The 14173-nt window shown below is 32.2% G+C and overlaps 1 protein-coding gene across 1 annotated transcript in view; it reads left to right on the forward strand.

Moving 5' to 3' along the window:
* Nucleotides 1-13600, forward strand: part of LOC149089121 (tRNA (uracil-5-)-methyltransferase homolog A-like) — a 40713-nt gene extending 27113 nt beyond the window's left edge. The window contains exons 11-14 of the mRNA XM_089237274.1: nt 6438-6513; nt 8195-8311; nt 9490-9586; nt 13437-13600. Coding sequence (XP_089093400.1) covers nt 6438-6513; nt 8195-8311; nt 9490-9586; nt 13437-13563 — 417 coding nt within the window. The 3' untranslated portion in view covers nt 13564-13600. The remainder of the gene's footprint in view (nt 1-6437; nt 6514-8194; nt 8312-9489; nt 9587-13436) is intronic.
* The last annotated feature ends 573 nt before the right edge of the window (nt 13601-14173 follow it).

Consider the following 14173-nt stretch of genomic DNA (forward strand, 5'->3'; position numbering starts at 1 on the left):
TGGGATCTGTAAATTAAAATTATGCATAGATCTAACATTTCACTGTACAAATATAAGCCTTCAGCTGTATTCATATTCAAGGCAGTACTTAAAAATGAATATTTTTTATTTACATATGCAATAATGCCGCCTGATCTATTTCTATTTCGACATTCACAAAAACGATTATAGCCAAAAATATTGTACAGATCAGTTTCATGATCTTTGATCCAAATTTCAGACAGTAATACAACATCAAATGGAACCACTAATTTTTCTAAATGCAATAATAAATTATTAAAATTTTCACGAGCGCTTCTAATATTTACATGCAATATATTGAAAGTTTCAGGACTATTTGAAAAACTCACCAAATCATCGAATGTTTCAAGGCAAGATGAGTTGATACTTACATTATTTATTCCTGGGATTCCTGGGAATTCTGCTGTTGATTAATTTTATCCAAGTCATTTATGTTACGAATATAATAAAGTTTTTCACCCTGCCTTTTCCTCAGTAAGACCTTGCCGTCCCTCACCCACGCAAAGTCAAAGTCGTTATCCTTCTTGAACTTCCGGACGTGATAAAAAAGGTCTTTGAGAGTCTTAGTAAGATGTTCATTTATGAATAGCCTTGAATCACCATAACGTTCATCAATTTCACTTGCATTTAGTCCCTTCTTGCTTCGGCTAGCTTCGATCCATTCATCTCACACCGCAGAGTCTCTAAATCGGACAATAATTGGTCTGGTCCTATTTTTGTTTACCGAATTTACCCTATGTAGCTTCATTATATCATTCGGTTTATTAAGCGTTAATTAGCGGAAACTTTCTTACTTATATAATAAATATTATATAAAACAAAAAGTTTTTAAGTAATTAATGAACATGAGATTTCCATTTTAAATTTCTGTCTACATTTAAGCCCAAGTGTTTAATACTGTTTATGGAATTTAATTGCAGTGGCAATGAGATTGAAAATCACAAGCGAGGGTGTGAAATTTAAGATTAAGATATAAATCAGATTGCATAAGATTGAAATTAACACATTTTGTTTTATGTAAATTTAATTTTAAATCATTAGCATAGAACCATTTTTGAATTAGTATCAAATCGTGGTTAATATGATTCTTAAGACAGTCAAGATCGTCACATGAATACATTAATACAGAATCATTGGCATATAAGTGATCATGGAACAGTCAAATTCTAAATTAAATTCTTGTGGAACTCCTCTATTTATATGGGCATAATTACTCAAATTATCTTGTATTTTGACTCTTTCTTCTCTATTAATTAGATAAATATGAAGTGAACCAATTTAAAATATTAACTCGCATACCAGTAGAACTGAGTTTTTGAATGAGAATATAATGGTTCACATTGTCAAATATAATGTTTATATTGCCTTCGAAATATCTAAAAATATTGCAACAGTAAATTTGCTCTTGTCAATGCCATTATAAATAAATTTCGAAAATGCCAAAAAGGCATTTTCAGCACCTCATCCTTTTATAAAACCAAATTGGTTTTTAGCAAAAAATTTACAGAATACAAAAATATTCTAATTGAAGGAATTTTTTCAATAAGTTTAGAAAAAACCGGTGCAATTTTAGGCCTATAATTCAGCAGAGAATTTTTATCGCCAGCTTTAAAAACAGGAGTAATAGTGGCTCGTTTCAGTGACTCAGGAAATACAGCAAGTTGAAATGAGGTATATATGAACTTTGTGATAAATGCACCATTATTTACAGCCAACTCTTTAATCAGATATAAATTAATTCCATCGTAATCATAGGAATTAGTTTTAGAGAAAGAATTTAAAGTATTATGTACCTCAAGATCGACTACATCAAAAAAGGCAAAGGATTTTATGTTAGGCGCAAGATATTTTTTAAAATCATCATTGTTACCAAATAAAGACGTATTGTAGCTTATATGATCAAAGTGGTGTTGAATTGATTTGCAAGTTCTAGAGTATCATCAGAATCTGGCAAAACAATAGCTTTATTTTGGTTTTTCACAATACTGTTAATAAACTCCTATTTCTTTTTATTTGTATCGCACTTCATAAACTGTTGCTTGTAATATTCATTTTTAACTAATTTAATATGCATATTAAGCTCATTGGCTGTGCATTGATACACTGTTCCGTAGATTTTGTCAAAAGAATATTTCCACATTTTTTTGTACAGTTTTCCTTTTCTATGAACCATATGTCACAATTCGTTTGTCATCCAGTTATTGTTAAATTTATGTGTTCTCCTAGTGCGATATTTGAAATTATTTTTAATAGAGTTCAATACAAATGCAAAAATTTGATATTGCGTATCGATATCACCATTATCCCTCCAATTGTATTCATAATTATTTAGAAAATTACAAAGCATATTTTTATCAATTACTGTAAAATTCCGGCAATCAGAACTTTTTGAGCTTGGAAATGTGTTATGGATCCATTTCATAACTATAGGAAAATGATCAGTTTAATTAATAATAATTATTCCAGAAAAGAAATAGTGGATGGGTTATTTTTGTGATTTTAAAAAAATATGACCAATACAAGTGAATGTTTCTCTCACTCTAGTAGGGTTATTTATCAGGAACTTACAACCATTTTGGCTTAGGCAGTTCAGGTAATCATGGACGTTGATACTGTTTGTAAAAATGCCAATATTTAAATCCCTATAATTATAATATTACCAAAATTAAGGTTGGATAAAACAGATTGGAGCTCATTATTAAAGTCAGCTATTGTGAATTGGTGAGAATGATAGGCAGATAAGAGTGCAATATTAAATTCACTACTGAATAATAGGATACATTCAGCCGTTGTGAAATAAATATCGATCTGATAAAAACCTAGATTTTTCCATACAAAGACTGCAATTACCCCCTGACCTGCTATTTTCCCTACAACAAAAAAATGAGTTGAAAGTATCATCCAACTTATATATACAAGTTCACTTCATTACTATAAATCGAGCTTTCAAAAAAAAAATTAATAGATATTTTGTTTCAACAACCTGAAAATTCTGCTAAAAAATTATCATAGCTTGCAAACTGAATTATTTGCATGAAATATATTTAAACTATACTTGGCTAGTAAAGATGTAAAAAAGGCACTTATATCATCCAGACTTGTAATAATTTTACAATCATAATCAGGTTCAGTTATTATATCAGTTAAGAAATCTGAGATAAATCCTTTTCAGCGTTTATTCGTAAGACTCTGGATGATTCATTCTTTCGTAAAAAAATTTTGCCATCACATACCCAACCGAACTTATAGTCATGCTCAGCTTTGAATTTTTGTACAAGGAAGAACAACTTCTTCAGCTCAGGAGTTAAACGTTCATCGAAATATACCGGGATAGCAGAGAATCGGGAATTGATTTGTAATGCACTTTTTTATCTTTCAGATTGTTCAACACCTGATCACGCACTAGCTCTCACAAGAATTGAACGATAATCAGTTTAGGTTTGTCTTTATTCATACCAGGCACATGGTGGGCGACCATTATAATGTTGATCATTTCACATTCAGCCAAATCTTTGATCTTATATAAGATCTGGGACAGGTTCTCATTTTCTGATTCCGGGACATTAGTAATCTTCATGTTAGTACACCTTGAATATTGCTTTAACTCTGTAATGTCGTATTGCAGTTTCCTCATTTCAGATTTTATCTCCATATTTTCAGTTGCGATAGCCTCATTTCTTATATGCTGCAGTGGTGGGTTGGTAAGATACGGGGTTAGAGATGGGAAGCATTCAGGTTACATGGGTTCAAACCCACCCATCTCCAAATAATTACACTTTGCCGCTGTGGTGGTCGAGTGGTTATAGTGCCGGACTCGTGATGCGAGGATCCGGGTTCGAACCCCACAGTGGTGGTCGGCTGAAGTTGATTTTCTGTGGTTCCCAACTTCAAGGCGCGAATGCGAGCCGATCTCCCCATTAAAAAGTCTCGCCACAGAGAGCAACAGTCCTACAACGATAAATCATTCAACCATAACACTTCACTCATAGTTAGTAAAACTGGGGGCAGATGACAGCACTACACATAACAAGCATTACACAGAAACAAACTCTACGTCAGGTTGCACTACACATACACGCACATTCCTTCGTTGGGGGGTTCCGCGGGGGGGGGGGGGGTGCATGTGTGGTGTAGCAGTAGTAAGTAGGGGCTCGGGGATCCATGATGTTCTTAAGTCAGCCACCTCGTTGGGCAATTTGCCTGTTGTGGCGTTGTATTTGTATTTGTATTAATTGCAATTCCTCATTTTTGTTCTGTAGCTGAACAAAAGGTGAAGGACTATAGAGTTCTTCAGATCTTTTATGAGAGCATTGTTGAAATCAGTCACTTGTTTGAATTCTTCCAGCTTGTTAGTTACGAAGTCCTTGAGCGCGGTGTTTTGTTGCATAATCTTCTCAAAGAAATCTGAAATATTCATGCAATCACTGCCGTCATGGTTACGAAGTCCTTGAGCTAGGTGTTTTGTTGCATAATCTTCTCCAAGAAATCTGAAACATTCTTGGAATCACTGCCATCAGCAAAAGTATTCTTGTAAGAGGACGTACACGGTACACAAGTACATTTCCTCTGTTTATCCTGTGAAAATTTATGTATAGCCTTATCACTGAAACCGCCACATGTGAAATGAAAACTCTGTTGGCACGCGCTGCATTTGAGTGAATCAGAAACCTCAATTGAATTCAAGCGTGTATCACACTTTGGCATGATTAAACGATGTAATTAGATGACAGGAGCTTAAATACTTAATTAATTTTCATAAATTAATTCATTGAAAATTGTTTGAGCCTATTAGTAGAAAATATAAATAAAAAACGTACTCAAAATTGTTTAAGTGGGGATCTACAGTGGAAATTTTCTTTTCGCATGTGTTGTATTCTTTATTTTTTGGGGGTGAAAATACCAAAAGCCAAGTTGTACCAATGTCAAAGTTAAATAGAAGTCATCAAGTAACTACAAAGAAGTGGGGTAATATTTTATGTGTCAAATATCTATATAATCTTGTATGAAGGGCGCATAGCTACCAGCACACACCACATTTTACTGGCAAACTGTTGATCCTAGAGGCAGACTTTCAATTAGAAAAAGTATCCAAATCATGTATAGAACTCAGATGTATCATTCATGTTGTGAGGGATTGTATAGTTATTATAGTAAAAACATTAAATTAAACACTGACACCTTGTACTCAAAACCTCAATGAGAAAGCTTTGTTTCAAGTATGCAGGTAAAGCATGTTTTTCCCTTATTTATCCTGTTTTTTTCCTAACTTTTGTCTGTTTTCTGAATTCAAATATCTCAGTGAATATTGCATTTAGAGATGTGGAATTTTTTTTGTTGGTATCAGGAGAGAACAACTTTCTAACTGGGTTTTTGAGCACAGAGTGTTTGTATAAAAAGTTAATTTTTATATTTTAATAACTATACAACCTTTTGCAATATGCATCTGAGTTCTACACATTATTTGGATGATTTTTTCTAATTGGCATTCTAGTATGCCTTTAGGATGAATGATTCGCCAGTAAAATGTAGTGTGTGCTAGAATCACCCTGTATATTCTTTTTAAGCACTTAATTTCTGAAATTTCATTTTTTTCGACTTGGAAACAGATTTAGTGAGTGGCCGTATTTAACAAGCATTTTTGCTGGAAATGAGCTCGTATAACTTTGAAAAGGTCTGACTATATTTATAAACAAGAAATGCGTACTGAAACAAGACATTCCATCAATTTAATTACTTTAAAAACTTCTGATGATAGAATTTAAGTTTTCAAATGATGCTTGACATTTTCAACTGTGTGTATCTTTTTTTTTTAAAGATTTTGTAAAAACACGTATAGTTGTTTACAAACATGCACATATGTTTTCAATTGTATATAAGGACCTAAGAAAAAGAAGAGCAATTGACATTTTTCCCATCGATGGTGTGATAAAAATTTCTGTATTGTAAAATTATCTATGTTTTTGTTTTTGGTTCAGTCTCATAGGAGTTAAAGGTTCGAAACCACTAAAGAATGGGATGCATTAGGTTCCAAAATCACTGTTTGGAGTTTTTAGTTCCATTTTGGAGTGTCAAGAACAAGTTTTGTTCCCATTTGTGATTAGCTATATTTAATTTTTGTCTACTTATCTTGGACTATCCTGCTGACAATTTTATATTGATGTCTGGCAATATATTGATGAGGCAAAACATTTTGTTTAAAATGTCATGTATGAAAAACATTTTGCAGAACATGAAGTAATTTTTTTGAAACCTCTGACCTTGATATTTCTATTATAAACATATGATAGTCATGATTCTGGATGCTCAAATACAGTTTTTGTTTGTAATATGTTTGTTACACATACTAGGATGTTGAGGATGCATGCAGTTTATAATATTTCTTTCAAAAATCATAAAAGAGACTTTTTTCCTCCCAGCAAGGTGCAAAAGTGATTGGAGTGGAAATGTGTCCTCAAGCAATAGAAAATGCGAAGGAAAATGCTAGAATTAATGGTAATAATAAGTCAATTTAAGATAAATCTAATTCTGATTCCAATGTCTGTTTAACCCTTTCCGGCACGCTACGCTTTGAAGTTGGAATTTAAAAAAATAATTTAGGCAGTCTATTTAGGTCTAGAGGAGTACACAGGTACAATTTCGTCAATATTGCACTTACCATTTTGATTTTGTGGGTATGCCCAAAGAGAGCGCACACACCTTGAATTTATGACACGATTTTAGGCAAGCTTTCAATGCAAAAAGTTAAAACTTATACAGAATAAAGAGATTAGTGTACAGCCAAGAAAATAACAAAAAAAAAAAAAAAATTCCCATAAATCCTTTATATATCCAAAAAAAATTCTTTAAAATTTTAATCTATTTCTTTGAAAAATAAGGGTTCTCAAAAAATAAACATAGGCCAAAAGTATGGAACGGCTTGTGTGATGTTATCTAGTGTTGATAAAGAAGATTCAAAGTAATCCCTAATCTAATTTTCATTTTATTTATCATTTATTTTCAGTGTTTGAAAAGGAAATTTTTAGGTGTTCCCAGACTGGGCACACTTGAGTCTCAAAGGGTTAAGCCAGAGTGAGACCTCTGTATAAGGTCATCACTTTTAAAGTCAGCGGCCTATAACATCACTTTTTATTGGTTCCTGCTACCATGATATCTAATTAAGATTACTCTTCATTAAGTCATCCCACTTACGAAGGCATTTTTATTGTCCCAAGGGGGGATTTTGTACTGAGATCTGACTTGCATAATGGTTACAAAATTCTGCAGAGGAATGTGTTCAAGGTGCATGTACGGTTAAGTAGTAGTATAATGTCACAGGGCCAGAAAAATAATTTACATTAAATCAAGATGATATAAATATTGTTAGAATTTTTTGCATTTTCTAGGTGTTATTTAAAGACACCTTTGTGAAAATTTGATAAAATCACTTTCTTTCATCCCAGATACATTGGGCTAGTTAGAACAAAATCTTTTGCTGCCATAAAAATGTGCTTTATGATAATAAATTAAAAATAAATAATTTTTATCAATTTGAATCAAATCATTTTTATCAATGTTTTATTAAAAATGATCTCATTATTATATATATCATTTATATTATATACTTTAATCATATTATATACTTTAATCATATTATATACTTTAATCATATTATATACTTTAATCATATTATATACTTTAATCATATTATATACTTTAATCATATTATATACTTTAATCATATTATATACTTTAATCATATTATATACTTTAATCATATTATATACTTTAATCATATTATATACTTTAATCATATTATTATATACGATTAATTGAATAATCATTTTAATATTAATTTAAATTATTTTAAAATTTTGGCTGATTGATGAATGAAATCGTACATACCTTTGCAGATAATTGTGCAATTGTCTGGAATTACACCTTCATTACATGGCATTTATAAAAATATTTATTTTTATTTAAAATATTTTAGGGTTTTACTGTCATTGTTTGTACTATGATGGAAGCCTTTTGGGCTGTTTACTCAGCTTGGCTCAAGTAGTCAAAACCTTCAGGAAAGATGATATTGGCTTCATCCCCAACTTCCTTAATTCTAGTTGTTTAAAAAATAATTGTTTTTGCTGAAATTTTTAATATGTTCTATATGTGAGAAATGTAAAAATGTTCTATATTTTAGACATATCAACGATAGACTTCATGTGTGGCAAGGCTGAGGATATTGTAGCAAGTGCCATCAGTAGAAGCAGTGCAGCCGAGATTGTAGCTGTTGCGAATCCTCCCAGAGCTGGCTTACGTATGTATTTATCTTAAAGATTTTTATTTAAATATTATATTTTCCTTTTTCAGTTTATTTTAGCAGAAGATATGAGATTGACATTCAACACTTGAATTCTAAAGCAATTCTATTAAGTTTTAGCATTGTAACTTTGATTTTTCTTACCCACATCAGAAAATTCCAGATAGCTCAAAGAGAAACTTGTTTCTTGTAAATCGTATAATACAGAGTGTCTACCATCATGGAAAAGTCTTGTAAAAGTCACAAAATGGGTGAAAAGACTATGGATGTCAAGAAAAAGTCAGGGAATGAGAGAGGACACAGATTTTTACGAATTAGTTTTCGGATCTTTCCAGCAAGTTTACGCGCTTGATTTTATCCTTGAAAATCATGGCCCTTTATGAGAAGCCAGATAGATACCTGTGATCATGCAGTAGTAGTTAGCTAAAGATGGGTTTTTTTTTCTATTTTCCAACTTTTAAGGGCAAACGCGAGTTGGTTTTGGTTTTTAAGAAACTGTCGCTACAGAAGCTAAGGAAGTAGCAGAAATGAATAGAGTTGTTAGTGTCAATTGTACTTGTGCTGAATCTGGACAAATATTTTGCCAGTAAAAGAGCTGTTCCTTCGAATGACCAGTATTAATTTGCCAATGTTGCCTAATAACAAGCTTTGAATTGTGAATGATGCCACCAAATAACGAGTGTAAAATTGCCATTGTTGCAAAGTACAGCATTTGAGAACAATGGCTATAATGAAGAGTCAGTCCCTCAAAGAGTCCAGCAAAGCTCATTTGGTCAGGCAATCAAAAGTCGAGAAAAAGTCATTGAATTTTGCTTTGGGTATGTGGTAGACACTCATTTATTATATACATTTGAAAGAAATGTAAGTAAACCCAAAATGTGTGTGTGTGTGCGAAGAGAACAACAGCTAGACAATAGAACAAATATATGGTGTATTTGCCTTTTTTCTATCTTTTTTAGGCTACTGAAGATCAAGCTTGATATAGTTCCAAAATGCATCTAGCTGCTGTTCTCTTCCATACACACATACATATTTTTGGTTCACTTACGGTGCTTCCAAATGTATATTATCTCATGCCAAAGGTTATTTATTTCTACTCTCATTTACGTTACTTCATATAAATAACTATCATGATATACTCAATAGAATGTGTGATTTTATTTCTTCTTTAATAGACTCAAAAGTTGTAAAAATAATCAGATCAACTGAGCAGATCAAGAGGTTGGTGTATGTATCATGCAATCCTAATGCCGCTTTTCCAAATTTTGTTGAGTAAGTATGGCTTTTCTCTCATTTTATGTAAACATTGATTGAATAAGCTGAAAAGAAAAACACAGAGGCTGGGATTGACACTCAATAATTGAATTCTAATGCTATTCTATTCTGAAGTTTCATTATTGTATATATACAATATTATTGTGTATATGTATATACATATCACAAATTGGGAGGCCACTGATCAAATATAAAATTTGATTACAATGTTAATAGTACTCAAAACTAAAGAGCTTGAGCTTTTTACCTTCTCATCTGTACAAGTGAGAAAATGCTTCCAAACATCGCAATCAGCCAAGAAAAGTCTTGTAAAAGAAATCAAATATAACTTTGATTTCTTTTTTTCTTATATCAGTGAATTCTTGAATAATTCAATGAAAAACTTCTTTAAAATAGTTTTAACATGGAAATGTGAATTTTCATACCAATATGTTTTTTTCTAAAACATGTAGAAAAGTCTGTTTTGTTGATTGTTATAATCCTATTGCTTGCTCACAAAAATCAGTGCTCTTAATAACATTTTAGTACTAGAATTTATGAGGAAGTGTTTCATTTAAAATCAGTAGTTCCCAACCTTTTTTAAGTATTGCCTCACAAAAACATCTCTGAAATCCTGATATTCTCCCCCCCTTCCCATCAGGAGTGCCATAACTATAACTTTTGTCAAGAGGAGTACCCCTTCCTGTGACACTTGATAGTTCAACTGGTTTTTTTTTTGTGTGAAAAAAATTTTTTTTTTTTTGCTTTGCATAATTAAATTTTGTAACCCAGGGGTTTTGCCCAGTTCTCTCTTTTTCTTCCATTACTTGCAATTATTCTTGTTACTTATTCAAAAAATATATATCCTATTCATGTTGACGGAGCCAAAAAATATAATTTACTTAATCAAAAGTAGTGGTTCTTAACCAGGGGGTTGTTGTAGAGAATTTGGGCTGTGTGCTTGAAAAATAAAACAACTGATTGTTTTTACATTGTTATATACAGAATATTATTTTGCAAAGGGATCCGCAGCCGTCATTTTTCAGGTACGGGGGTATCTGTGAACTTAATCTTGCTACTACTTCACCTGGTCATATTGCTATATTGAAATTTACTACCAACCATTAATGAAATGGGTTGGAAATAAAAGTGCTGTCTATCGGTGGTTGCCTCAAGCTTGTTAGGGAAAATATTTTATCTACAGCCTCCCTCGGGTTTGAACCTGGGACCATGGCAGCAACCTTCACGATGGTAGACGAGCATCTTACCACCATGCCACTTGGGCACTAGAAGTTCATCTTACTCGCACAAATTATCTGTGGTACACAAAACTTTAAAAGCTCCTTCTCAAACCCCTTGAAAAGAAAACATTGAAAGAGAAAAAGAAAAGTAATTAAGAAAATTGTTTAAAACTATAAATTTGAACTGATATAAAATTGTGGGATTTCTGAAAAGTTCCAGGTCTTAATAGAAAAACCCATTTTCAAATTCCACCCCCCCCCCCTAAAAATCAAATTTCTTCATGTTGGGAATTACCAATCTAAATGAATCATTTTCAGATCTTTTATTTGAATGCACCACAAACTTTTCATTGCTTGCACCTCTCTTGGAAAATGAAACGAATGTGAAAAAATAAACACATTTTCTATTCATTATATACTGAAGCTCAGATGGACTAAAATTTTCAACTGGTTATTGATTACAATTTTCAGCTAGTTAATCAATAATGTTTAATAGATTGATTAAATATTTTAAAATGCTAACCATTCATAATAAACGTAGTGTTGGTAATTATTATTACGAAATGTATAAATTTGAAAAGGCTTGTTAATGCATCTAAGGTGAGCATGGCATGTGGTTGTTCGAATAGAAGAGTGAACTTCTATTGACTTCGGAATTATTGGGGTGAAGTTGAGTTGATCATGTGTGTGGGAATGACTGCTGTAGTTTTGCACAACTTCTAGTTTCTGTAAATAAAAAAGTTTTACATTCTGAAATCTTTCTTGCGAGCTTTTACACATCTCAAGGCCCCTGTGAAGAAGACGAGATCCCAGTAACACTATAATATTAATTGATGCTATAAAAATATCTTTTATTCATTTCACACACTTATTCATGTAAAAAAATTGTAAGAATTAGATTAAGTCCATCCACTTGAAGTAATTTAATATGCTAAACATTACTTGTCAAATCCTGCAATTTTTCTAGTTGGATCTTGTCATTTTTTTTTTAAAAAATTGGCTATTTTATGTTAGTCACTGATTTCAAAAGTATTTTCAATCTTCATATTATTGTTTGTTTCCCTCAGAAACTTTAGGAAATATTTAAGAGGGTGGGGTTTGGCTTCCAAACGTTACTGGGGTGGGGGCAATTTCTTTGCTTCCAGAATACTAAAACTGCTGTTGACATTGGAGAAAATTAATTTCAGTCGTGTCATCTAAACCACCAAACTGAGTTTGAAACAGAAATCATCACCATTTTTCATTGAATAGGCTTGCATTTTTCCATGCTGAAAAATTAGATCAAATTACTGATTCTAATATTTCTAAATATGTTACTTATCTAAAATGTGATGTATATAACTACTCAGTTTCATAATATAAATCAAGTTAATTTACAAACTTTTAATGAAAATTTTACTAAGATTGATTAAATCGATCAACACAACTAAAATTTTTAACTGAGAGTAACAATTGATCAATTAATCGACCTGATTAATTTAACCAACCCTAACTAAAAAGTTTAATGATGTTTATAAATATGTATATTGATAAGGTATTTTCAGCCATTGTCGAATTTAGTAGCCAGTAATTAACTTGACCCCCCTTTTCCTGATAATGACAACTTGATGTATTGGGAAAACGTTGAGAAAATTAACTTCTACTAATGACAGACTTTTGCCCTGAGAACCTCTCTTCCAATATACAGAGTGATAGTACCCATCTCGAGACAGACAATATTTACTATGGAACCTACATGGTCACAATTCACTCAGAATGTCGTAAGAGTGTAAAGTAAATTGTCATCCACGTTGAAGTTTCAAAAGTGAAAAAAAAAGATATAACAAAATCACAATTCCATGCAGATCAGCGAAAGATTCAGAGGAGATGCTGAAAGTGATGTCCAATCTGGGAATGAAAGACTGGCGCATGCTCTTATAGACTCCTGGTTTCGTATTGATCTTGTCCACTTCAACAAGGATTATTGGGACAAGATTTTCTGCAGAGTCTACAGATCTCCCCACAAGTAGTTCAGTGAGCATGCAGGCCATGTCACAGGTCCACCACATTCATTTCCACTGTTTGAAACCTCTCCACCTACTGAGAAAATCCTGTCTCTGTGTCGTGAGAAGTGTTGCTTCTCAGGCAGAGCAGAAATGATGCCAGAAGTGAGGACTTGTGTTTGTTGGACATGTTTATAAGTTTCGTTTTTCTGTTGTTCTGAGTGGATTGTGATCATAGGTTTCGTTCCAAATATTGTTCATCTTGATGGGTACTATCACCTCTCCAGTTTACAAACACCATGTATGTACTATTTCCTGATTCAGTTGGTTATTCAATTATGTCTTTTGGTTCTTTTGATGAATGCGGAATGGTGTAATTAAAAAATGTTTGAGTAAAAAATATGACCTAAAAATTATATGAATAATTAAATTCTAACTTTTTCAGAAATAATTTTTTTGACCTAAAACATCTGGGATGTGGTGGTGACGTTTCCAAATTTTTTTTTATAATTTGAAATGTCCTCTAAGAACAATTAAGAAATTAGCTGTAGGACAACGACGAGAGTGAACATCCTGTATAAATTGTTTCTTGATAATTGAAATTAAGAAAATTTATGAGAATTTCACCTTTTTTTTCCTTTCTAGTCTATGTCGACCAACTTCAAACAACTATAGAGGATCACCTTTCTATCCATGTGAAGTTTCACCCATCGATATGTTTCCACAGACACCTCATTATGAGCTTGTTTTAGTGTTTGAAAGACAAACATGAGAAAGAAATTGGACTCAAATAAAAGTCTTTTATTCTAGTTCTTCATTTCATAGTACAACAAAACAATCCATGAGTACAGTTAAAACTCCTACTGTATTCTCGTGCATTTCATATGACATAGGGAACATCAGGTTTTTTTTTTAATGTTGGAGTCTTGTCTGGGAAAAGACTGGAATAAGGATCAGATAGAGAATATATCCAAAGCACTGATATCAGTTTTTTTTAATACCAAATAAATAAGCAAATCAGAATGAAATAATTGATTTTCACTATAGTGTTTCATTAAGGGGTTTGTTAACGATAATGAAAACAGATCATTTACTTATTGCTCAAATTTGATTGCCGGCAATAAAATACAGATACTGTATTTATAATACATTGTTTCATAATTTGGTTACATGTTTTTCTACTGTGTTCAGAGATTCAAGAAATATGCTGTTGCTTTTGTATTAGAGCATCATGTGTCACAGATGAAAAAACTACTTGTGTGAGACCTATTTTTGGTGTCCCGACCATGTTTTTTGGGTTGACAAAGTTTTTTGTTTGCCTTTCAACTAAGATTTCGTGCCCCTCCCATAGGATCGCCTTGTGGAGTTACACGGCCCAAGAA

The sequence above is a fragment of the Pholcus phalangioides genome, unplaced genomic scaffold, assembly GCF_987345545.1.
Source record: "Pholcus phalangioides strain wild (caught in Gottingen) unplaced genomic scaffold, Ppha-v1.0 ptg000002l_1, whole genome shotgun sequence".
In the NCBI taxonomy this organism is placed as follows: domain Eukaryota; kingdom Metazoa; phylum Arthropoda; class Arachnida; order Araneae; family Pholcidae; genus Pholcus; species Pholcus phalangioides.